Raw genomic sequence first — 26,370 nt, 5'->3', positions numbered from 1 at the left:
CAGATAATGCATATTCCTCATATAGAAATCCTGTTTACTAATTCTACCACTTCCCATTTCTAGCTTTTCTGATTTCTATTGTACTTGAGGAACACTCCCACATGAGCAGATCCCAGTATCCAGCCCTCAACATAGGAGACATTTTCCCCTGTATATCTGGATTAACACTCTACCTCAAGCAGTGCAGCTTTTTTACCTGTATATTTGTCTCTGTTCACAAAGATGTGTTTTTGCCCTGTAATTTCCTAGGCCATCTAACTGTTTCAAAGGCATTCCTGTTCTCTCATATTTTGTCTTCTGCCCAGAGGGAGGCCTCCTTGATATGCATATGCTATGCCTCAAATACAACAATAGATTGTTGCAGCCTGTACGTGGTCCTCACACTTAAGCATTCTTGTCATGTACTTTAGCATGTCAGATTGCATGGTTTATAGTCTCTCTGTGTACCCTTTCGTAAAGAGATATCTTGTGTACATTACAATGTCATTTTCCATATCACCCCTGATCTCTTTACCGTGGTATAGTATTTAATGCTACATGATAACCACAGGCAGGCTGCAGTACCTTCACCAGCATTGAATATTCAATCCAGGTTGAGGTTTTGTTTGTATTAAGTTATGCCATCTCGCAAAACACACAAGCGCTTTCACCGTGCACAATGCTATGTGCCTATAATGAAGTGCTTCTGCTCACTACAGCAAGGTCGTACCAAGGGGTGCCACATCTCGCCAAGAAATTCAATTACCCTTTTGACTCTCCGCTTCCCTGGATGCTTCAGAATCTGAGTCCTTGTGTCGCTCCCTTAAGTCTTCAGAGGTGACACCATTGACCATTTTCTGCTGTACAGATGGGGGTGGGGTAGGAGGAAGAGAAGATGGGGGTGTTGGAGGATTACTCAGGTTGTTCTATGGAGGGAAATAAGAAGAAAAAAAAACAGTAGCGTTAAGGAGCATAAAGTTTAAAATACTATAAAAGGAAAATGTTGCATATCCAGTAGACATCTATTGGTGGCATGCAGTACTGTAGATTCACCTGCTTGACATAAGTCTGTCATCTAGTGTTGGATCAGGAGTCTTACCAGTTTTTTTTGTTCAAAGAATCTTCGAGTCACGAGATTGAGTGACTCCTCCTCTCGGTAATACTGCACATGGGCATAGAGTCCTTTGTTAGATTGTTTTCACACAGGTAAGTGAGATGAAGAGTGTATAGAGAGTAAAGAAAAAGAGATGTCCATGCTGTGTATTACATATATACAATACTTACTTGAGAATGCAACAGCTACAGGAGTCTGGAGAGGGTGCCTGTGAATCTACAGCACTACATACCATGAGCAGATGTCTACTGGGTAAGTAATGTTTTCTGTTCGATAGCATGTGTGGATGTAGATACACATGCTTCGCATAGACTTTAAAGCAGTCCCTCCAAGTAAGTGGTGGCTAGCCTGTGGGAGTTGGGAGAGTTCTAAGCCCTGCTTGGCTAACATTGGCTTGTTGTCATGCTAAAACATCTACACAGTAGTATTTGGTAAATGCGTGTGGTGTAGACCAAGTAGCAGCTTTACATATGTCTGCTATTAGGATGTTACCTAAAAAAGCCATAGAAGCACCTTTCTTTCCCGTGGAATGTGCTGTAGGGGTAATAGGTAACTGGCGTGTGGGGGGGTACAATAAAAACAATATATATATATATATATATATATATATATACACACACACACATATATATATGTATTCCTATATACACACAGACATATCTATGTAGATATATATCGTATGAGTGGTTTCCAATAGCTGTGATTGGCCACCAGGTAAACCACACCCACATATACAAGTTTTTTCTCTATCTCTCTATCTATATATCGTGGCATGTTCCGCTGCAGATTCACATGCTGTGCATTATTCTGCCATCTAGTGTTGGGCTCGGAGTGTTACAAGTTGATTTTCTTCGAAGAAGTGTTTGAGTCACTGGATCGAATGACTCCTCCTCTTCGGTTCCAATGCGCATGGGCATCAACTCCATTGTTAGATTGTTTTCCCACAGAGGGTAAAGGAAAGAGTGATAGAGTATATTGGTGCAGAGTAAAAGAGGTCTATGCTAATATTAATGTATATACATATGTACAAATGTTTGTAACTTAAATGACTACAGGCTCCCAGGGAGGTGGGAGGGTGCATGTGAATCTGCAGCGGAACGTGCCACGAACAGATGTACACTGGGTAAGTGACATTTTCTGTTCAATGTCATGTGTAGCTGAAGATACACGTGCTGTGCATTGACTACAAAGAAGTTTGCCCTCCCGTAAATGAGCAGTGGTCAGCCTGTAGGAGTTGAAGTTGTTTGAAATAATGTTCTTAGCACCGCTTGGCCCACTGTGGCTTGTCGTGATAAAACGTCTACACAGTAGTGTTTAGTGAAGGTATGTGGTGTTGACCAAGTGCCTGCTTTACATATTTCAGCCATTGGTATATTCCCTAAAAAAGCCACTGTAGCACCTTCTTTCCTTGTAGAGTGTGCTTTAGGAGTAACAAAGAGTTGTCTTTTGGCTTTAATGTAGCATGTTTGGATGCATCTTACAATCCATCTTGCTAAACCTTGTTTTGATATGGGATTGCCTGTATGAGGTGTCTGGAAGTCTACAAATAGTTGTTTAGTCTTTCTGAATTGTTTTGTTCTGTCTATATAGTACATTAAAGCTCTTTTGATGACTAAAGTATGTAGAGCTCTTTCTGCCACAGAAGCTGGCTGTGGGAAGAAGACTGGAAATTCTACTGTTTGATTTATATGAAATGGTGATACGACCTTTGGAAGAAATTTTGGTTTTGTTCTTAGTACAACTTTATGCTTGTGTACTTGGAAGAACGGTTCTTCAAGAGTAAAGGCTTGGATTTCACTTACTCTTTTTAAAGAAGTACTGCCACTAGGAAGGCAACCTTCCATGTTAAGAACTGCATTTGGCAGGAGTGCATGGGTTCAAATGGTGGTCCCATAAGTCGTGTAAGCACTATATTTAAGTTCCAAGAGGGGACTGGAGGTGTCCTGGGTCGAATGATGCGTTTTAAACCTTCCATGAAAGCTTTAATGACAGGAACTCCAAATAAGGAGCTGTGCTGTATATTTTGTAAATATGTTGAAATTGCAGTTAGATTAATTTTTATGGACAAGAATGCTAAATTTGATTTATGCAAATGAAGTAAATAGCATACGATGTCTTGTATTGATGCTGTAAGAGGGTCAGTACGTTTAGACTGACAGTAATATACAATTATTTTCCATTTGTTTGCATAGCACCGTCTAGTAGTGGGTTTTCTTGCTTGTTTAATAACTCCCATACATTCTGATGGGAGTTGTAAACATCTAAACTCTATGACCTCAGGAGCCAAATTGCTAGATTGAGTATCTTGGGATTTGGGTGCCTGATTTGTCCTTTGTTTTGTGTCAACAGATGTTGTCTGTCTGGGAGTTGAGTGTGGTACTACTGACAGGTCTAATAAGGAAAATGTCACTTATCCAGTGTACATCTGTTCGTGGCATGAGACGCTGCAGATTCACATGCTGTGCATTATCCTGCCATCTACTGTTGGGCTTGGAGTGTTACAAGTTGTTTTTCTTCAAAGAAGTCTTTTCGAGTCACGAGACCGAGGGACTCCTCCCATTTCGGCTCCATTGCGCATGGGCGTCGACTTCATCTTAGATTGTTTTCCCTGCAGAGGGTGAGGTAGGAGTTGTATATGCTAGTAATAGTGCCCATGCAATGGAGTGAATATGTATGTACATAATGTAATTTAAAGTAATATATATATTTACAAATATACAGATGTTCAATATCAACTTCTAAACGGCTACAGGCTCCCGGGGAGGCGGGTGGGCGCATGTGAATCTGCAGCGACTAATGCCACGAACAGATGAACACTGGGTAAGTGACATTTTCCGTTCGGTGGCATGTGTAGCTGCAGATACACATGCTGTGCATAGACTAGTAAGCAGTTATCTCCCCAAAAGCGGTGGTTCAGCCTGTAGGAGTTGAAGTTGTCTGAAACAATGTTCGTAGTACTGCTTGGCCTACTGTGGCTTGCTGTGTTGTTAGCACATCTACACAGTAGTGTTTGGTAAATGTATGAGGCGTAGACCATGTAGCTGCCTTACATATTTCTGTAATTGGAATATTTCCTAGAAAGGCCATGGTAGCACCTTTATTTCTAGTTGAGGGTGCCTTTGGTGTAATAGGCAGTTCTCTTTTTGCTTTAAGATAACAGGTTTGAATGCACTTAACTATCTATCTAGCAATGCCTTGCTTAGAAATTGGATTTCCTGTATGAGGTTTTTGGAAAGCAATAAATAATTGTTTTGTTTTGCGAATTAGTTTTGTTCTGTCAATGTAGTACATTAACGCTCTTTTGATGTCTAATGTATGTAGTGCTCTTTCAGCTACAGAGTCTGGCTGTGGGAAGAACACTGGTAATTCTACTGTTTGATTTAAGTGGAACAGAGATATGACTTTTGGTAAAAATGTAGGATTTGTTCGTAGAACTACTTTATGCTTGTGTATCTGAATAAATGGTTATTGTATGGTAAATGCTTGAATCTCACTTACTCTTCTTAAAGATGTGATGGCAATTAAAAATGCAACTTTCCACGTTAAGTTTTGCATTTCACAAGAGTGCATGGGCTCAAAAGGTGGACCCATGAGTCGTGTTAAGACAATGTTGAGGTTCCATGAAGGAACTGGTGGTGTTCTTGGTGGAATAATTCTCTTTAGACCTTCCATAAATGCTTTTATGACTGGTATTCTAAATAGAGAAGTTGAATGCGTAATTTGCAGGTAAGCTGAAATTGCTGTAAGATGTATTTTAATGGAAGAAAAAGCTAGCTTTGATTTTTGCAAATGTAGTAAGTATCCTACGATGTCTTTGGCAGATGCGTGTAAGGGTTGAATTTGATTATTATGGTAGTAATAAACAAATCTTTTCCACTTATTTGCATAGCAATGTCTAGTGGTAGGTTTCCTAGCTTGTTTTATGACCTCCATACATTCCTGTGCAAGGTCTAAATGTCCGAACTCTAAGACTTCAGGAGCCAGATTGCTAGATTCAGCGATGCTGGATTTGGGTGTCTGATTTGTTGTTTGTGTTGCGTTAACAGATCTGGTATGTTTGGTAGTTTGACATAAGGCACTACTGAGAGGTCTAGTAGTGTTGTGTACCAAGGTTGCCTTGCCCATGTTGGTGCTATTAGTATAAGTTTGAGTTTGTTTTGACTCAGCTTGTTTACTAGATATGGAAGGAGTGGGAGAGGGGGAAAAGCGTAAGCAAATATCCCTGACCAACTCATCCATAACGCATTGCCCTGAGACTGATCTTGTGGGTACCTGGATGCGAAGTTTTGGCATTTTGCGTTTTCTTTTGTTGCAAATAGATCTATTTGTGGTCTTCCCCAACTCTGGAAGTAAGTATTCAGTATTTGGGGGTGAATCTCCCATTTGTGGATCTGTTGGTGATCCCGAGAAAGATTGTCTGCTAGCTGGTTCTGAATTCCTGGAATAAATTGTGCTATTAGGCGAATGTGGTTGTGAATCGCCCAATGCCATATTTTCTGTGCCAGGAGACACAACTGTGTTGAGTGTGTGCCTCCCTGTTTGTTTAGGTAATACATCGTTGTCATGTTGTCTGTTTTGACAAGAATGTGTTTGTAGCTTATTATGGGTTGAAATGCTTTCAGCGCTAGAAATACTGCCAATAGTTCTAAGTGATTTATGTGAAACTGTTTTTGGTGAGTGTCCCATTGTCCTTGGATGCTGTATTGATTGAGGTGTGCTCCCCACCCTATCATGGAGGCATCTGTTGTTATTACATATTGTGGCACTGGGTCTTGGAAAGGCCGCCCTTGGTTTAAATTTATACTGTTCCACCATTGAAGCGAGGTGTATGTTTGGCGGTCTACCAACACCAGATCTAGAATTTGACCCTGTGCCTGTGACCACTGTGATGCTAGGCACTGTTGTAAGGGCCGCATGTGCAACCTTGCGCTTGGGACAATGGCTATGCATGAGGACATCATGCCTAAGAGTTTCATCACCATTTTGACTTGTATTTTTTTATTTGGATACATGGCCTGTATTACATTGTGAAATGCCTGAACTCTTTGTGGACTTGGAGTGGCAATCCCTTTTGCTGTGTTGATTGTCGCCCCTAAGTATTGCTGTGTTTGACACGGCAGAAGGTGTGACTTTGTGTAGTTGATTGTGAAACCTAGTTTGTGGAGGGGTTCTATGACATACTCTGTGTGTTGTGAACACTTTTGTAGCGTGTTGGTTTTGATTAACCAATCGTCTAGGTACGGGAACACATGTATTTGCTGCCTTCTGATATGTGCAGCTACGACTGCTAGGCACTTTGTAAAAACTCTTGGCACAGTTGTTATTCCGAATGGCAACACCTTGAATTGGTAATGTATCCCTTGGAATACAAACCTTAAGTACTTTCTGTGTGAAGGATGTATCTGTATATGGAAATATGCATCCTTTAGGTCTAGTGTTGTCCTGTAGTCTTGTTGTTTGAGTAGTGGGATTACGTCTTGTAATGTCACCATGTGAAAGTGATCTGATTTGATGTAGGTATTTAATGTTCGGAGATCTAATATAGGTCTCAGACTCTTGTCTTTTTTGGGTATGAGAAAGTACAGAGAGTAAACTCCTGTTCCTTTCTGGTGTTCTGGTACTAATTCTATTGCTTCTTTTAGTAGTAATGCCTGAACTTCTAGTCCTAGAAGATTTATATGTTCTTTTGACATATTGTGTGTTTTTGGTGGTACGTTTGTAGGGAATTTGAGAAATTCTATGCAATAACCATGCTGGATAATTGCCAGTACCCAAGTGTCTGTTGTTATCTACTCCCAATGTTTGTAAAATAGTCTTAGTCTCCCCCCCACAGGTGTTATGTGTTGGGGATGTGTGACTTGGAAGTCACTGTTTGTTTTGAGGGGTTTTGGGGCTTTGGAACTTCCCTCTATTTTTTTGGAATTGTGCCCCTCTATATTGCCCCCGAAAACTTCCCTGCTGGTATTGGCTTTGATAAGTGGGCCTTGCTTGTGAGGTTGTGGCCTCTGTAGGTTGACCTCGAAACCCTCCCCTAAATGGTGTCTTGCGAAATGTGCCTCTGCTTTGGGGGGAGTAGAGTCCGCCCATGGCTTTTGCGGTATCAGTATCTTTTTTGAGTTTTTCAATAGCAGTGTCGACTTCCGGCCCAAACAACTTCTGTTCATTAAAGGGCATATTCAGCACGGCTTGTTGTATTTCACCCATGGAGTTATGGATCTGGCTTTAACAGGATCCTGAAATATTTGTTTTGAATGTTTTAGCATTCCCAGGAGCATAGGTAAGCTTTGGTATTGGCTATGAGTGGAGGAGAGTGTATTAAATAAAAAGTCATCCTCAATTGGTTCTGAATGCAAGGTGACGTTATGAAACGCAGCTGCCCTTGAGACCACCTGCGTGTAGGATGTACTGTCTTCAGGTGGCGACGGCCTTGTAGGGTAACAGTCTGGGCTGTTATCTGATACAGGAGCATCATAAAGGTCCCATGCATCAGGATCATCTTGACTCATTGCAGTACGAGTCGGGGATTGCATCAGTGGTGGAGTGGCTACCGGTGATGTGTGCATTGATGGTGGTGGAGTTGTTTGTCTTGCCACCTTTGCCTGTGGCTGCTTGTCCTTTTCTTGAAAGGCAAGCCTTCTTTTCATCTTAATTGGGTGAAGAGTGCTTATCTTCCTGGTGTCTTTTTGAATGTGGAGCCTTCTTTGAGTGTAGTCTGGCTCCACAGATTGAAGTTCCTCTCCGAACTTATGTCCTTGCATCTGGGAGGACAATCCCTGTTCCTCTGTGTAGGAACCTGTTTTCGGTTCCGAGGCTGGATGTTTCGGAATCTAAATCTTTTCGGTCGCCTTTTTGGGCTCCGAGGCAACCTTCTTTATTTTCGGCGTCGTGGTGTCTCGTGCCGAACCATTTCGGTGCCACTGTCTCGGTGCCGAATCTGTTCGGAGCCGCTGTCTCGGGCCCGAGATAGCTGTGTGGCGGTATCTCGACTGGAGTCGGATGACTTCGCCACATGCATGCCCTTTTTCGGTGCCGATGATCGGTCACCTATTTTTCGGGTTAAGCCATGGCCTGTTGGCGGTGGCGTCCCCTGGGCTTTTGTTGTCTTCTCGTGAGTTTTATGTTTCGATGTCTTACTCATGGTTTTCGGCGTTTCTTCGGGATCGAGCTCGTCCGAGTCCGATTCATGGATGGAGAAGCTTTCTTCTTCCTCTTCGAAACGCCCTTTTCCTGTCGGCGCCGACGCCATCTGCAGTCTTCTTGCTCTTCGGCCTATTAATGTCTTCCTCGACCAAAACGCTCGACATGCTTCACAGGTATCCTCCTTGTGCTCTGGAGACAGACACAAGTTACAGACCAGATGCTGATCTGTATATGGATACTTGTTATGACATTTTGGGCAGAAGCGGCATGGGGTCCGTTCCATCAGCCTTGAAGAAACACGTGGCCGGGCCGACCAGGCCCCGACGGGGGGATCGAAAAAACCCCGAAGGGCCACCGGAGCTCTTCAAAAGTCGGTGTCGATCTGTTATAACTAACCCGATACCGAACGCAAACAATACCGACGATTTTTCCGAGATTCTAACTAACTTTCCGACCCGAAACACGGAGCGAAAAGGAACACGTCCGAACCCGATGGCGGAAAAAAAACAATCTAAGATGGAGTCGACGCCCATGCGCAATGGAGCCAAAATGGGAGGAGTCCCTCGATCTCGTGACTCGAAAAGACTTCTTCGAAGAAAAACAACTTGTAACACTCCGAGCCCAACACCAGATGGCGGGATGTGCACAGCATGTATATCTGCAGCTACACATGCCACCGAACATATATATATATATATTCGCCACCAGTTCTATTGCAGTTGCAGCTTACGTCTTCAAAGCAATGCACATACTTCAACTGACGTATTTCAACTGTAGCATTTAGGTAGCAATAAAAAAAAGTCAAGTAACTCGTGATTATGTTTCTGCTAGAAAAAATCTGACTTTTGTCTAGTGGCAGTTTTGATGCCATAAAGTAGTGCAGAAAGTTTATATGCCTCCTGCAAGGATCAAAACTGTATTATATGTGAATAGCTGAGTGGATTAGTAAAGCCAGCGATTACCTGCACTATAAAAAAAATGGTATGTGCAAGAAAGGCTATGGAGAGATGAAATGCACTTTTGCTCGGTGGTAGTGAGGGAATCGGAGGAGGAGGTAATGGGAGTGGGAGAGCCAATAATGATTGTTGGACTGGGCGCTAAAGACTGACGATTGGTATGTGACAAGGTGAAGTAACAGTGTGTCTTTTTTTGGTTTTTTTGAGTGTCTTGAGAGAACATGCTGATTGAGGGAAGAAGGTAAGGTGGCCTCTACTGTTGCAGGTATCACACACCCACCAGCAATTTTGTGACTGTCTACATAGGCTAGTATTTTAGAGCAACAATTTAACCAGTAGCAGGGATGGCATCTCATTGGATGACTGCTGCTCAAGCCCTAACTTGGGTTATAGAGGACAGTTCTGTCATAGGATCAGAGACAGCAGATACTGAGACAGCATCTGAGGGATAGGACAATGGTGCAGACTCTGGGAGTGATTTTTCAGTCTGAGGAGTCCCATTCAATAACTCCTCTTCCAGTGATTATGAGGGAGGTGATGAGGACAGTCCTGCTGTCCCTTTGCAAGCACAGTCTGTGCATCGGGACAACAGTGGGTTAGCCCAACCTAGGGAGCAAGTGCATGCAGCAGCAAGCACAGGGCTTGGGCGCTCCCCAATTTAGTTCAGCCCCAAATTCCACCGCCCAAATCGTATTGTGGAGACATCAAAATTATCTATCACAAAACTATCTGGTTTTGTAAGGCAGGCACCTGCGTTTGTGGTCCCGGGCTCGGCGGTCATACAGGGAAACCTACCAAACCCAGACATTTCTGGAAACTAGACATCTGGGGGAGTCCACAGAGGAGTGACTTGTGTGGATTTCCCAAAGTTTACCCAGAATACCCTGCAAAGCTGAATGTACAATAAAAACTATTTTTTCTTGCATTTCTGTCACACAAGCTCAGGAATATGCTGGGATCCACAATATTCCTACCACCCAGTGTTTCCCCACCTGTCCTGATAAAAACACTACCCTACTTGAGTACCTGTTCCTAGTGCCTGCGTCAGGAATGGATCACCCCAGGGTCAATAGTTGTCCTCATGTAAGGACGAACATTGACCGTTGTGTGATCTATTCCTAACACGGGCACTAGGCCTACCCACACAAGTGAGGTACCATTTTTATCAGGAGACTTGGGGGAATGCTGGGTGAAATTTGTGGCTCCTCTCAGTTCCCAGAACTTTGCAGCACTGAAATGTGAAGAAAAAGTTTTTTTGACAAATATTGAGGTTTGCAAAGGATTCTGGGTACCAAAACGTGGTAAGAGCCCCACAATTTACCCCGCCCTGGATTCCCCTAGGTGTCTAGTTTTAAAAAATTCACGGGTTTGGTAGGTTTCCCTAGGTGCAGGCTGAGCTAGAGGCCGAAATCTACAGCTAGGCACTTTGCAAAAAATATGTCATATTTCAATGTAAAAATGTGATGTGTCCATGTTGCGTTTCCTGTGGCGGGCAGTAGGCCTACCCACACAAGTGAGGTGCCATTTTTATCTGGAGACTTGAGGGAACACAGAATAGCAGAACAAGTGTTATTGTCCCTTGTCTTTCTCTACATTTTTTAATTCCAAATGTAAGTGTGTAAAAAAAAAGTCTATTTGAGAAATGCCCTGTAATTCACATGCTAGTATGGGGACCCCAGAATTCAGAGATGTGCAAATAACCACTGCTTCTCAACATCTTATCCTATGCCCGTTTTGGAAATACAAAGGTTTCCTTCATACCTATTATTCAGTCTTTATATTTCATCAAATGAATTACCCAGTATACTATGAAAACCCATTGCAAGGTGTAGCTCATTTACTTGCTCTGGGTACCTAGGATTCTTGATGAACCTACAAGCCCTATATATCCCTACAACCAGAAGAGTCCAGCAGATGGAACAATATATTGCTCTAAAACATCTGTCATAGGTGGAAAAAGTTATAGAAGAGAACGTGGCCGGAAATGTCTCTTTTTTCACCTCAATTTCAATATATTTTTATTTTAGAAGTTACTTTCCGTATGAAAACCTTGAAGGATCTTCATAAATTACCCCTTGCTGAATTCAGAATTGTGTCTACTTTTCAGAAATATTTAGCTGTCTGAGATCCAGCATTGGTTTCACACCCATTTCTGTTACTAACTGGAAGGAGGCTGAAAGCACAAAAAATACAAAAAATTGGGTCTTTCCCAGTAAAATCCCAAAATTGTGTTGAAAAATGTGTTTTTCCAACTCAAGTCTGCCTGTTCCTGAAAGCTGGGAAGATGGTGATTTTAGCACCGCAAACCCTTTGTTGATGCCATTTTCGGGGGAAAAACCACATGCTTTCTTCATTGGCCCTTTTTCCCCATTCTTCCTATTTTTCTGAGAAAAAAAAAAGGGACATTTTAGCATTATTTTGGCTAATTTCATGGCCTCCTCCAGGGGAACCCACAAACTCTGGGTACCTTTAGAATCTCAAGGATGTTGGAAAAAAGGGATGCAAATTTGACATGGATAGCTTATGTGGACAGGGCTCAGCATGGGGGTGGGGGGGGGGGGGGGGGTGAGGCCCAGCAGCTAAAGCGTTAACATCTAATGTGTGAAGAGCTCTCTCTGCAACTGAGTCTGGTTGTGGGGAAAAACATGCAATTCAATTGATTGATTGATTCATGTGAGATTGTAACACTACCTTATGAAGAAATTTAGGGTTTGTGAGAATTACCCTATCTCTGTATAATTAGAAAAATGGTTCTTCTAAAGTTAGCGCCTGGAATTCACAGACTCGTCTTAGGAAAGTGATTGCCCCTAAAAAAAAAAAAAAAAAAGCTACTTTCTATGAAAGCAATTGCAAGCATGCAAAGGCTCAAAAAATGGACCCAGGAGCCTAGTAAGTACAATATTAAGATTCCAGGATGGTGCTGGAGGAACCCTGGGTGGAATTACTCTTTTGAAGCCTTCTATGAAGGCGTTGATAATTGGAATTCTGAATAAGGAGATATGTTGTCTGTTTTGCAGGTAGGCCGCTACAGCTATGAAATACAAGGAACAGATGAGTATGCTAGATTTGCCTTTAGCAAATGCAGCAAATAAACAATATCCTGGACTAAATCTTTGAGTAAGTTAATGTGTTTAGGCGTACAGTAGAATACTAAACGATTCCCTTCTGCTGCATAACACTGTCTGGTTGTAAGGTTACATGCCTCTTTGAGAATGTTCATGCATTCTGGTGGAACATTTAAATAACCAAAACTATGACTTCAGGAGCCATATCGCAAGGTTGAGCGTTTTGGGGTTTGGATGCCTGATCTGACCTTGACTGAGAAGATCCAGCCGGTTGGGGAGTTTCACATGGGTAACTATGGGCAGATCCAGAAGTGTTCTGAACCAAGGTTGACGTGCCCATGTTGGGACCTACAAGGATCATGGCGAGTGAGGTTTCTCTCAGTTTGTGCACTAGAGACGGAATGAGCGGCTGAGGTGAAGAAGTGTAAGCAAATATTCCTGACCAAATAATTCATAGAGCATTACCCTTGGACTGAGGGTGTGGGTACCTGGACGCACAGTTTCGGCATTTTGTATTTTCTGTGGTGGCAAAGAGATCTATTGGGGCATTCCTCACTTTAGAAAGTACTGTTGAAGGACTTGTGAGTGGAATTCCCATTTGTGGACTTGTTGCTACATCCTGCTGAGGAGGTCTGCAAATTGGTTGTCCATGCCAGGGAGATACTCTGACACTAAGTGAATGTGGGGAATTGCCTATTTCCATATTGTTTGAGCAAGACGGGACAACTGAGAAGAACATGCCCCCGCCACCCCCCCTGTTTTGCAGATAATACATGGTTGTCATGCTGTCTGTATGGGCTAGAACCACTTTGTGGGAGAGTTGTGGATGAAAAACCATTATTGCTAGGAAAACTGATTGAAACTCCAAGTAACTGATACATGAAGCTTGTTGAATGGGATCCCATAGACCTTGTAGTGTGAGGTTGTTGAGGTGATCTCCCCAACCTGTCTATGATGCATCTGTAGTCAGAGTGATCTGAGGCACAAGGTCGAGAAAGGGCAGCCACTAGGTGAGGTTCGTGGGACCACTGATGAGACAGACAATGCTGTAGGGGATGTATGTGCTGTCTGGCATGAGGTACGATGGCAATGCAAGACACCATCATTCCTAATAGCTGTATCACTGACTTCACCGTTTAAGTGTGGTCTTCCTGTAACTGGGAAATTAAAGTTTGAATTCGATCTGGACTTGGGTATGCTAACCCAGTCTGTGCATTGAGCACTGCTCCTAAATAAGGCTGTGTCTGTAAAGGCTGGAGATGGGATTTGAGAAAGTTGATTGTGAATAGTGTGAAGGTGATCCATTGCGATCTGAGTAACGCTGAAAGGGTTGTAATGTACTGGCTTTGATTAGCCAAAAGTCCAAGTAAGGGACGACATGAATGTGTTGATATTTGAGATATGTGGCAACTACTGCTAGACTTTTTGTGAAGGCCCTGTGAGCAGTTGTAATCCAAAAAGGTAAAACCTTGAACTGATAAGGTTTTCCCACAATTATGAATCTGAGATATTGTGGTGTGCTGGGAATGAGAATATGAAAGTAAGTGCCATTTAGATCTAAAGCTGTCAAAGTCACCTTGCTTAAACAGTGGAATTACATCTTGGCAAGTGACCATATGAAAATGCTTTGAGAGAATGTAGAGATTTACTGGTGTGAGATCTAAAATTGGCTTGAGTGACCCATCCTTCTTTGGAATAAGGAAGTATAGGGAGTATACACCTGACCCTTGCTGTAAGAAGGGGACTGGTTCTCTCGCCCCTTTGAGAAGAAGGAATTCCACCTCCTTGAGAAGAGTATGATGTTTTTGTGAGAATTTGGGAGTCCTAGGGGGAATATTTGGTGGAGTGGAAGTGAGCTCCAGACAATAACCATGTTGGATAACTGAGAAACCACTCGTCTGTGGTGATATTGGACCACAGTGGGTAGACATTTTGGAGTCTTCCCCCTACTGTAGAGGTGGGCGGTAGAAGAAGATGTAAATTGTCACTGGTCTGCAGTGGAGGCAGGTACTCTGGAGGTGGATGGCTTTCCTCTGCCCGTTTGCACCTCTGTAGAATCTTCTGAAGGAAGCTCTATTACAGAAATGGGAACCTTGTTTGTTTTGTGAGATGGAAGGCTCACTAGAGGATGGTTTGAAGCCTCCCCTGAATTGTGGTAAACATTATGTGTTGGTGAGTAATGCCCCAATAGCTTTCTGTCTGATTCTTCTTTAAGTTTTTCTATGGTGTTGTCTTCTTGGCCAAATAGGTGTTCCCTGTCAAATGGCAGGTTACCGACTACCTGCTATATTTCTGGCTTGAATCCTGAACACCTAAGCCAAGCATGCCCACATATGATGAAACTAGTGTTAATACCACGTGCTGCAGTATCTGCAGCATCAGTTGCACACCTAATAGAATTATTAGAGCTCATTTGACTCAAACTATCTCCTGTGCCATTTTACTATGTTCCTCTGTGAGGTACTGGAGGAGATCCTCCATTTTGTCCCAGTGGGCCCTGTCCAATCGTGATAAAAGTGCCTGCGAATTGGCAATGCGCCAATGGTTGGCAGCTTGTGCAGCCACTCTTTCACACAGCATGCAGTTTTTTTTTTTTTTTACTTTCCTTATCATGAGGAGGCATATCCCCTGTGGATTGACTATTAGCACATTTTCATGCTTGTAACAAAATGCCTCCTTGGCATGGTTACCCCCTGACTTTTTGCCTTTGCTGATGCTAAGTTTTGATTTAAAGTGTGCTGGGACCCTGCTAACCAGGCCCCAGCACCAGTGTTCTTTCCCTAAACTGTACCTTTGCTTCCACAATTGGCACAGCCCTGGCACTCAGGTAAGTCCCTTGTAACTGGTACCCCTGGTACCAAGGGCCCTGATGCCAGGGAAGGTCTCTAAGGGCTGCAGCATGTCTTATGCCACCCTGGGGACCCCTCACTCAGCACATGCACACTGCCTCACAGTTTGTGTGTGCTTGTGGGGAGAAAATGACTAAGTCGACATGGCACTCCCCTCAGAGTGCCATGCCAACCTCACATTGCCTGTGGCATAGGTAAGTCACCCCTCTAGCAGGCCTTACAGCTCTAAGGCAGGGTGCACTAGACCACAGGTGAGGGTATATGTGCATGAGCACTGTGCCCCTACAGTGTCTAAGCAAAACCTTAGACATTGTAAGTGCAGGGTAGCCATAAGAGTATATGGTCTGGGAGTTTGTCAAACATGAACTCCACAGTTCCATAATGGCTACACTGAAATCTGGGAAGTTTGGTATCAAATTTCTCAGCACAATAAATGCACACGGATGCCAGTGTGCAATTTATTGTAACATGCACCCAGAGGGCATCTTAGAGATGCCCCCTGAATACCAACCCGACTTCTAGTGTGGGGCTGACCAGTTTCTGCCAGCCTGCCCCAACCAGACGAGTTGCTGGCCACATGGGGAGAGTGCCTTTGTCACTCTGTGGCCAGGAACAAGGCCTGCACTGGGTGGAGGTGCTTCACACCTCCCCCTGCAGGAACTAACACCTGGCGGTGAGCCTCAAAGGCTCACCCCCTTTGTTACAGCGCCATAGGGCATCCCAGCTAGTGGAGATGCCTACCCCTCTGGCCACTGCCCCTACTTTTGGAGGCAAGGCTGGGGGAGATAATTAGAAAAACAAGGAGGAGTCACCCACCAGTCAGGACAGCCCCTAAGGTGCCCTGAGCTGAGGTGACCTCTGCCTTTAGAAATACTCCATCTGAGTTTTGGAGGATTAGGGCTGTGCCCCCCTCCCCACAGAGAGGAGGCACAAAGGATATAGCCACCCTCCAGGACAGTAGTCATTGGCTACTGCCCTCCCAGACCCTAGTATTTAGGGCACCCCAGAACCCAGGAAATCAGATTCCTGTAACCTGAACTAAAGAAGAAGGACTGCTGACCTACAAGCCTGCCGAGACGATGGAAGACAACAACTGCTTTGGCCCCAGCCCTACCAGCCTGTCTCCTGACTCGATAACATGCAACTAGCGACGCATTCAACAGGGACCAGCAACCTCTGAAGCCTCAGAGGACTGCTGTGACCCCCAGGACCAAGAAACTCCCGTGAGCAGCAGCTCTGTTCAAACTGCAACAAACCTGCAACTTTTCTACAACTTTAAAGACCTCACTCTTCCTGCCGGAAGCGGAACACTTCACCCTCTGCACCGGATGCCCCCGGCTTGAGCTTCAGAGAACCAACACTATAGGGAGGACTCCCAGGCGACTGCGACCTCGTGAGTACCCCGAGACGACACCCATAGCGACGCATGCAGAGAGAATCCAGAGGCTCCCCCTGACAGCAACTGCCTGTAGCAAGGAACCAGACGCCTGGACCAAGCACTGCACCCGCAGCCCCCAGGACCTGAGGGAACCGAACTTCAGTGCAGGAGTGACTCTCAGGTGACCCTCTGCCTAGCCCAGTTAGTGGTTGGCCCGAGAAGCCCTCCTGTGCCCTGCCTGCACCACTAGAATGACCCCAGGGTCCCTCCATTGATTCTAATACAAAACCTGACACCTGCTTTGCACACTGCACCCGGCCGCTGAGGGTGTGTGTTTTGTGTGCCTACTTGTGTCCCCCCCACCCCCCAAGTGCTCTACAAAACCCCACTGGTCTGCCCTCCAAGGACGCGGGTACTTACCTGCTGGCAGACTGGAACTGGAGCACCCCAGTTCTTCATAGGCACCTAGGTGTTTTGGGCACCTCTTTGACCTCTGCACCTGAACGTCCCTGTGCTGCTGGTGTGGTAAATTTGGGGTTGCCTTGAACCCCCAACGGTGGGCTGCCTATGGCCAGGAACTTAGACTTGTGTCTTACTTACCTGACAAACTAACCATTACTTACCTCGCAGAGAAACTGTGGATTTTTGCGCTGTGTCCACTTTTAAAATAGCTTATTGCCATTTTAACTAAAACGTTGAATGCTATTGCTCTAATTCAAAGTTCCTAACTTACATATGTGGAGTACCTTGCATTTTATGTATTTACTTAAAATCTTGAACTTGTGGTTCTAAAAATAAATTAAGAAAATATATTTTTCTATATAAAAACTACTGGCCTGGAGTAAAGTCTTTGAGTGTGTGTTCCTCATTTTTTGCCTGTGTGTGTACAGCAACTGTTTAACACTACCCTCTGATAAGCCTGCTGCCTGCACTACCCCAAAATAGAGCATTAGAATTATCTTAAACTTAAAAAACTTAAACTTATCTAATTTTGCCACTATCTTACCTCTAAGGGGAACCCTTGGACACTGTGCATACTCTCTTACTTTGAGATAGTATATACAGAGCCAACTTCCTACACCCGTCTGCCTAGGGATCTCTGAAAAGGCTGGTGCTTTTGTGATGTAATTAGAAAGAGTATGCAGTAACTATGAAAGAAAAAGGAGGAGGTCAGAGAGTAACTTGAGCCAACTGATCAGAAGATTTAATTGCTCAGGAGCAAGAGCCCTCACACACCCAAAAGGGTTCATCAGCAGGCTGCTCCTTAGTGGGCTGGCGATGCAGTGCTAACGGGACCCACTAGGGGGCTCTTTGCTGGAGTTCTTTTGTATTTTTTTTTTAAATGTGAAGAGTATGGTACAGCATTGTGTGGTGATGTGAGTAGATTTGTGTAAGGTGAAACTTAATACCTAAGTGTAGGAAGTTGGCTCTGTATGCACTATTTCAAAGTAAGGAATAGTATGCACAGAGTCCAAGGGTTCCCCTTAGAGGTAAGATAGTGGCAAAAAGAGATAATACTAATGCTCTATTTTGTGGTAGTGTGGTCGAGCAGTAGGCTTATCAAAGGAGTAGTGTTAAGCATTTGTTGTACATACACACAGGCAATAAATGAGGAACACACACTCAGAGACAAATCCAGGCCAATAGGTTTTGTTATAGAAAAATATATTTTCTTAGTTTATTTTAAGAACCACAGATTCAAATTCTACATGTAATATCTCATTTGAAAGGTATTGCAGGTAAGTACTTTAGGAACTTTGAATAATCACAATAGCATATATACTTTTTACATAAAACACATTTAGCTGTTTTAAAAGTGGACAGTGCAATTTTCACTGTTCCTGGGGGAGGTAAAGTAATGTTAGTTCTTGAAGGTAAGTAAACCACCTACGGGGTTCAAATTGGGGTCCAAGGTAGCCCACCGTTGGGGGTTCAGAGCAAAGTTGCAGTCTTTGTTGAACAGGGCCGCTGTTCTCTGGAGTTTCTTGGTCTCTTGGAAGCAGGGCAGTCCTCTGAGGATTCAGAGATCGCTGGTCCCAGGGAAAGCGTCGCTGGAGCAGGTTTCTTTGGAAGGCAGGAGACAGGCCGGTAGGACTGGGGCCAAAGCAGTTGGTGTCTTCTTTCTTCTTCTGCAGGGGTTTTCAGCTCAGCAGTCCTCTTCTTCTGTAAGTTGCAGGAATCTAAATTCTTGGGTTCAGGGAAGCCCTTAAATACTAAATTTAAGGGCGTGTTTAGGTCTGGGGGGTTAGTAGCCAATGGCTACTAGCCCTGAGGGTGGGTACACCCTCTTTGTGCCTCCTCCCAAGGGGAGGGGGTCACATTCCTATCCCTATTGGGGGAATCATCCATCTGCAAGATAGAGGATTTCTAAAAGTTAGAGTCACTTCAGCTCAGGGCACCTTAGGGGCTGTCCTGACTGGCCAGTGACTCCTCCTTGTTATTCTCATTATCTCCTCCGGCCTTGCCGCCAAAAGTGGGGCCGTGGCCGGAGGGGGCGGGCAACTCCACTAGCTGGAATGCCCTGTGGCGCTGGAACAAAGGGGGTGAGCCTTTGAGGCTCACCGCCAGGTGTTACAGCTCCTGCAAGGGTGAGGTGATAGCATCTCCACCCAGTGCAGGCTTTGTTACTAGCCACAGAGTGACAAAGGCACTCTCCCCATGTGGCCAGCAACATGTCTCGAGTGTGGCAGGCTGCTAAAACCAGTCAGCCTACACAGGTAGTTGGTTAAGGTTTCAGGGGGCACCTCTAAGGTGCCCTCTGGGGTGTATTTCACAATAAAATGTACACTGGCATCAGTGTGCATTTATTGTGCTGAGAAGTTTGATACCAAACTTCCCAGTTTTCAGTGTAGCCATTATGGTGCTGTGGAGTTCGTGTTTGACAGACTCCCAGACCATATACTCTTATGGCTACCCTGCACTTACAATGTCTAAGGTTTGGCGTAGACACTGTAGGGGCACAGTGCTCATGCACCGGTGCCCTCACCTATGGTATAGTACACCCTGCCTTAGGGCTGTAAGGCCTGCTAGAGGGGTGACTTATCTATACTGCATAGGCAGTGTGAGGTTGGCATGGCACCCTGAGGGGAGTGCCATGTCGACTTACTCGTTTCGTTCTCACCGGCACACACAAGCTGGCAAGGAGGGTGTCTGTGCTGAGTGAGGGGTCCCCAGGGTGGCATAAGATATGCTGCAGCCCTTAGTGACCTTCCCTGGCATCAGGGCCCTTGGTACCAGGGGTACCAGTTACAAGGGACTTACCTGGATGCCAGGGTGCCAATTGTGTAAAACAAAAGTACAGGTTAGGGAAAGAACACTGGTGCTGGGGCCTGGTTAGCAGGCCTCAGCACACTTTTAACTCAAAACCTAGCATCAGCAAAGGCAAAAAGTCAGGGGGTAACCATGCCAAGGAGGCATTTCCTTACACAAAGGGATATCCTAATCCTATCTTCTATACAGGAACCCTTGTTATGAGCAAAATGACACTTGCCAGAAGCGGGTACAATGATCCAAACTGGCACAAAGAGTGATATATAAGGAAAAGGTCAACATGTTTCTTGCCTATTTAATGTCAATACTGATCAGGGCAAATCATGAGGACCAAAATCCTAATCTACTCGTGAATGGGGTGAAAGATAATTGTAATCATACCCCAAAGATGTGAAAAATGGGCTAAAATGTACATTCAAGTTACGTAACCTAGCTGAAAAGCAAAAGTACCATCAAAGAATAGCATTAGCATTTAATGGTATGCTGCACAGTATGATGAGAAGCATGCCAGGGAGGGGTCACCTTAATACTGCTGGTGGGACCAACATCAGGGCTACATAACTCAATGTGTTAAACTTATACAAAAGAAAAAACACACACTTAACATAAAGAACAGGACTATAATGCACAATTCTGTCAATGCCATGCTCCGCAAACAAGTGCCCATGTCTGAATGATTAAAAAGGCTTACCAATGATAAATGCAATGACCTAATATGAGTGGCAAAGTAAGTGCTCACTGGCATTTTAAATTAAGCTGGAAAAAGGAAACAACCAACAGCAATTACAGAGTATCCAAGTAAGATTCTCATGGCAACAAGGAGAAGGTGTGACGCGTACTTACAGGGAGTCAGAGCGTGCTGTGCCCGTAACTACCCCGTCCTTTGCAGCCACAGAGGTAACTAATGATCGACGAGTGGCCATAAGTATGTCAGCTCAATGCGGCCCAAGTGTGGCATTCCTACGGGAGTTGGAGCAAAGTGTGTTCGACTTTCGAATGGTGGTGGCCACCTTCAAAGTAATGCACGTGTGAGGGAATATAAAATACATAATGTATGCAAACCCTGCTGGTATTCACAGTGTTAATACAGCAAACCTCAAAAATCTGGAAACCGGAGATAGCGGAGGGCTGCCAGTCCTAATAGTGTGATACTAATGAGAAAATATAGCAGCCGAAAGTGTACATAACATGTGGACAGTGTAACAATTGACACCCAAATAAGAATAAAAAAAAGTTTTAGTTTCTTCACAGTTCCTAAAAAAAAAACTAAATACAACAAGTGCTTCAAAGCGGCATGTCTCATAAAACACAAGCCAAAAGGCAGGATGACTATATACACAAAGGCTGCCTAGGCATATTACATAGCAAACCCCGGGCACTCATTCTGGGGTACCTGGCAGTGACCACAACTGAAGGATCAACCAGCACCATCCCACCAAACCTAGGAGTGCACCAAAACCTCGCCTACGTGAAGCAAATGGTAGGGCTCATCACTCACAGATTAACAGGAAATAACATTCAAAACCTGTGTGGGAAACTCCAGTCTCGTTCTAGGACGAAACCGGATGATGAAATATTGGCTGCTGTGAAAGCTTCGGCTGACGGCACACCTTTACCTAAAGTATATCCCATTGAATATTCCTACCGGATGAGAGGCATGCTTGACGCAGAAGTAAAAATACCAGGCGTGGGAGTTTGAGTAATTCCCAATAAAGACCTAAGACCAGAGTTGATTAAAGCGGCGCATGAGGGAGTCACTTCTGCCCATGCTGGTATGACGGCTACAATATCATTGTTGCAGGCTCATTATTGGTGGCCAGGTCAATACAAACAGATCAAGCAGTATGTCCTTTGGTGTGATATTTGCCAACAAATTAAGGGATCCACCATTAGACGCCCACCGCAGACACCCCTCTTAATTTCTAACAAACCATTACAATGTGTGTACCTGGACCACTGCGGTCCTTTGACACCTGACCGTGCATACAAATACATTCTAGTCGCTGTTGACTCCTGCTCCAGATTCCTATGGGTGTGGCTCAGACTGTTTAAGATTTGCAAGTCTTTATCGGCACATATGCAGTTGCAGCTTTCCACTCGGACCAGGGCACTGCTTTCTCCTCAAGGGCACCCAGGGACACCATGGCTTCGTTAAGGGTCCAACTCCATTACTCGTCTCCATTTCATCCAGAGGGAAATAGTGTTGTGGAATGACGAAGCCGAAATTTAAAGCAATCCTTAACAGCCAGAGTATTAGGAGAGGGTCGTAGTTGGCTTAACCACTTGTCTGGAGTCCAGAGAGCACTTAATAATCAGCCTAGGAGGTCCCTGTGGTGGGTCGTACTTCATACGAGTGCCTGTTTGGAACTCAAATTTATGTTCCAGATCTTGATGGTCCTGGAGTGGAGGCGGCAGAAACACCTTTTGACATAAATGAATGTGTCACTGTCTTGCAGGAATTACAACAGTTCCGTGATGACAACGCTTCTGCCAGTAATGCCTCCTTAGGAATTAAGGATGTACCAATAACATCTACTGTCTGGATTCCAAAGGTTGGGGATCTAGTAGGTGAAAGAGTTGCTCGTCCTTCCTATTGTGCACCGGTTCCAGTCCTGGGGATACACGGTACCAGAACTGTTATTCTACCACCGCTGCCTGGTTCTAAAGAAAACAGCTTTGTCTCCATCGACAATGTCAGGTTACACCATGAGGCCGATCCTGCACAGCAGACCAAGAGGAACAACCAGTAGTACACAAATCCCTCTCACTACCGGTCAAGAAGTCCCTTTACAAATTTTAAACAGCAACACTGACACCTCTCCGAGCTTGGTGAGGGCGGAAAATGATCTTTCATTCGTTCCACTAGCATCTTTTACAACAAGCAATACAGAAAATGTTGACCGATCATTCTCACATTCAACACAAACTGATGGCATTGTTTATTACAAATTACTGCGGGAGACCACTGTTAGTTCTCCTCTTCAAAATATGGCTCCAGTTTTTGCCCAGACGGCTTCTGGATACTTTGCCGACATCAATGACACCTTTTGGGACTCATCTGCCTCTTCTGCATCTGAATCAAAAGCACGTAAGCTGATAATTTGGCTCAAAACAAATTATTTTGTTCTACCATGGAACTATCTGACTTTCCTCGACTATAATAGCTTTCCTCTTATGGGTTGGCTTTGTTATTACTTTCTTTCTACTGATACATGCTCATTACCTTCCTGAACGATGAACAGTGGAACTGGTGGATGAGGTCCTGAAACCCAATTTCTCTTCTCACAAAGTCCGCAGAGACATTTCCGCTAAACCAATTTGCGATGGGACTGTTTGGGATAAAGTCACATTTGATGTATACGGCTTGAAGGAGGTCATTCAAATACCACGTGTGTTTAAACTTTCTAAGAATTATGTAATAATACCCGGAGTTGTTTTTGATGACAGGGATGTGAAAACAGTTGATTCTATGTTGACTGAGTTGCAGTATTTTACTGTATTTGAAAGTGACTATGTTTATCAATCCAAAGAAAATAATGGAGATATGTTCTGTTATAATTATTATGGACACCATTTCATTCATAGAGCAAATAACCCAAATACTATTTTTAATTACACAAAATGGGAAGGGAATATTGTCCAACTCCTCCACAAGGAAGTTCTAAAATATATTCTGGAACATTTGCATATTTCTCTGGGCACAATGTTAAAAATGCGGAGTTTTATTATTTTAAATTGACGTTTATGGAAAAAGTACATATATTATTGACAGATATGAAATCCATTCATTAGGATTCCTTTGTTTCCCAGTTGGCTATAAAAGGCTATGAATGTGGGGGAACAAAACATTGGCAAATAAGGGGAAAGGAAGCTTTATTTAGAGCATGCCTGATACCTGTTCAAATGATATTTTTAAATGAAACTGTACACAGACAAGTTGTTTAGCCTTGGCAAAAATTAGGAATATGAATGCACCCAGTATTCCTGCTCCTGCAAAATTTTACAAATTGCAAAAGTATATAAATGCAACTGAAGATCAGCTAGATGAATGGGTCCAAAATGGCACGTTTAATGCTTCACTTTTACGTCCTGGTGGGTGGTTATTGTGGCCCACAGAAACCAAACGTTTTGTACACCCCACTGGGGTTTTTAGAGCAAGTAGGCCTGACCCTTACTACGTGTCATCTGAACATGCAGATATAGTGGCGAAATACAGTGTAGAGAAACTATGCCAGCAATGGTTGAAGAGTTCCTCACTAGATGCTGTTAAAGATCACCTCAGTCTCCTGTCTAATAGTGATTTAGAGGATTTCCAGTTAGGCCCCAGAAAACAACGTAGAAAGCTCTTCTTATATGCAGTCTATAATGAAATCTGGAAGCTTTCTCAACAAGAAGCTGCTGCCCAGTTAAGGCAAATAGATCAGGAAAATTCACAGAAAGCATTAGCTGTTGTGGATAACGGGATCAATACCCTGTATGACCGAATATACACCTTAAACAACATTGTTTCCTCTGCAATAGACATGCACAGAGTGACACGTCTGCTTTACACCATGGACAGAGTGAAATTAGATCCATTATGCAGTTAGGTTGGACATTACAAACACTGAAAGCAGGTCGCGTTCCTGGCAACACGTCAGCGCGAGGGACATATTCCACATTTAATTTAACGTGACAACAACTAACGGCTAAAAAAGAAGCGACTTATGTCATGTTAAATATTGAGAAATTAGATAAGTTGCCTTTTACTGTGGCTGAAATACCATCTGCTGAGTGGTTAATGCACAGGGTCATCAATCTGCCTATTTCAACACTTCAATTCACATCCTGCTTAAAACACATCACAGTGGGCAGACCTGAAAAGCTAGGAGATAGTTATACACGCGGTGTGGGAGCTACCCTTCTCGTACAAATGTCTCAGTGGCATGAAAGAGGTCTTTCTTAGCTGTAGTGAATGTGAGACTTCTGTCAGTCATTCGATTTTGGTAACAGCTGTCCTTGCTCGGGGCATGCAATGCTTCGGCAGAGAACTTGGCTTGTTATCTCAAGGGAGTCCCCTTGATTAGACCTATGTTCTAGGTGCTCTAGATTGGCAGCTATGGGCTCCTTAATAGTGAGAGCTGATGTGGGATGTGAGCAGGAAGAGTTTGTGTCGTTTTGTTCTCCAAAATTGCTACAAGCTGCGTGAATGTACTTTTTCCTCCTACACGACAAAGGGAAGCAGCTGAGATTTGGCCCCATATCGCTACTTCAAATGTGAATGCTGACAAGTTGAGCAGACTCGAGGCTTTATTGTTTCAAAAACATGTGACGCTTACATCTGCACGCGAGGCCTATGTGCTTCAAGTTGCGAGGTCATCCACAGAACTTTCCGAGACACTTAAGTGAACTCGTGGGATGGATGTTTAATGCGTCCAGTACTACTGGAATCACACATTTAAGGCTGTTGGTTCTGGTTTCGTTCACACCTTCTCCTCTATATTTGGCTTAATACCTTCAGCCATCCATTCAATATTTTCCAGTATCTTCTGAGAATTTTTGACAACTTTGGTTATAACAGGTGGTATCTGCTATTGCTACTTTTTCTGCGCAATGGCTGTCCCGTTACAACAAGGAGGACTGAAATCGCTTCCACCAGCGCAGCGGTGTCGTGAATGCATAATGCAGTACTTTGGAGAACCACTCCTGGAGCAACAGGAGTGTGACTGGTCTCTCATCATTCAGACCGGTTTTGCATTGTGTGCAGCCTGTGTTTCAGTGCCTCTAATGCTCTTTTAAATGTGCACTGAAAGTCTGTCTTTCTATGCAGCGCTTGCTCTCATTGGATACTTATCTGCTGATGTTCTCGCTGAGAGCTCCTTACCAGACATGCGCGTTGAGGGTGCGTTTGCTACAGGAAGCAGTACATGAGTTGCCCTTTGTGGATCATGCAGCTCTAAACTCACTGTTGGGCACACTACAGAATGCTGCTGCCTCAGCTGGAGCTCAGGCTTTGGAACACAAATGCTCCTTGGTTTTCCTTGGCAATGAACTTCCTACTTTACCTCCTCCGAAGTTGAAGATTTCCTATCCTCAATTATCCTGGATTCAATTGTCGACTTTAAAATGACTCTGACTTTTGAAATCCGTCTTTCCTTGACACCACAATTAACATTTTAAATTGACCTTTTAATACATGCTCAAGTGTCCTTTAACTTGTCATCACTGACATTCCCACATATCCTTTACGATGCATTTTAGTGGCTTTTATATATTGGATTAGGCTTTGAACCACCTTGTGATCCTGCAAGGGGAGGGTTCTGTGTAGCCATTTTTGACTAATTTTATACATGGTATTTTAGCATACTAGGCCTGTCGCTTTGCACTTTAACCTACATCTATTTTATTCGGCTTCTGTAGGAAAATGCCACTGTTGGCATAGTCACATCCCACGATACGCCTAGTGTTGATGCCAGCTTTGATTGGAAGGGTGCTGGGACCCTGCTAACCAGGCCCCAGCACCAGTGTTCTTTCCCTAAAACTGTACCTTTGCTCCCTCAATTGGTACAGCCCTGGCACACAGTTAAGTCCCTTGTAAAAGGTACCCCTGGTACCAAGGGCTCTGTGGCCAGGGAAGATC

General features: G+C 44.0%; 1 protein-coding gene across 4 annotated transcripts in view; it reads right to left on the bottom strand.

Annotated features, from left to right (window-relative positions):
- KMT2D (lysine methyltransferase 2D) overlaps nucleotides 1–26,370 on the bottom strand; it is a 1,162,185-nt gene that overhangs the window by 117,203 nt on the left and 1,018,612 nt on the right. For all 4 annotated transcript variants that reach the window (XM_069230486.1, XM_069230488.1, XM_069230487.1 and 1 more), the window contains one exon: nucleotides 746–905. In XM_069230486.1, coding sequence (XP_069086587.1) covers nucleotides 746–905 — 160 coding nt within the window. The remainder of the gene's footprint in view (nucleotides 1–745; nucleotides 906–26,370) is intronic.

Source organism: Pleurodeles waltl, chromosome 4_2 (assembly GCF_031143425.1).
Source record: "Pleurodeles waltl isolate 20211129_DDA chromosome 4_2, aPleWal1.hap1.20221129, whole genome shotgun sequence".
Classification (NCBI taxonomy): domain Eukaryota; kingdom Metazoa; phylum Chordata; class Amphibia; order Caudata; family Salamandridae; genus Pleurodeles; species Pleurodeles waltl.
Note: the sequence above shows the minus strand (reverse complement) of the source record. Positions and strands in the feature narration are given on the sequence as shown.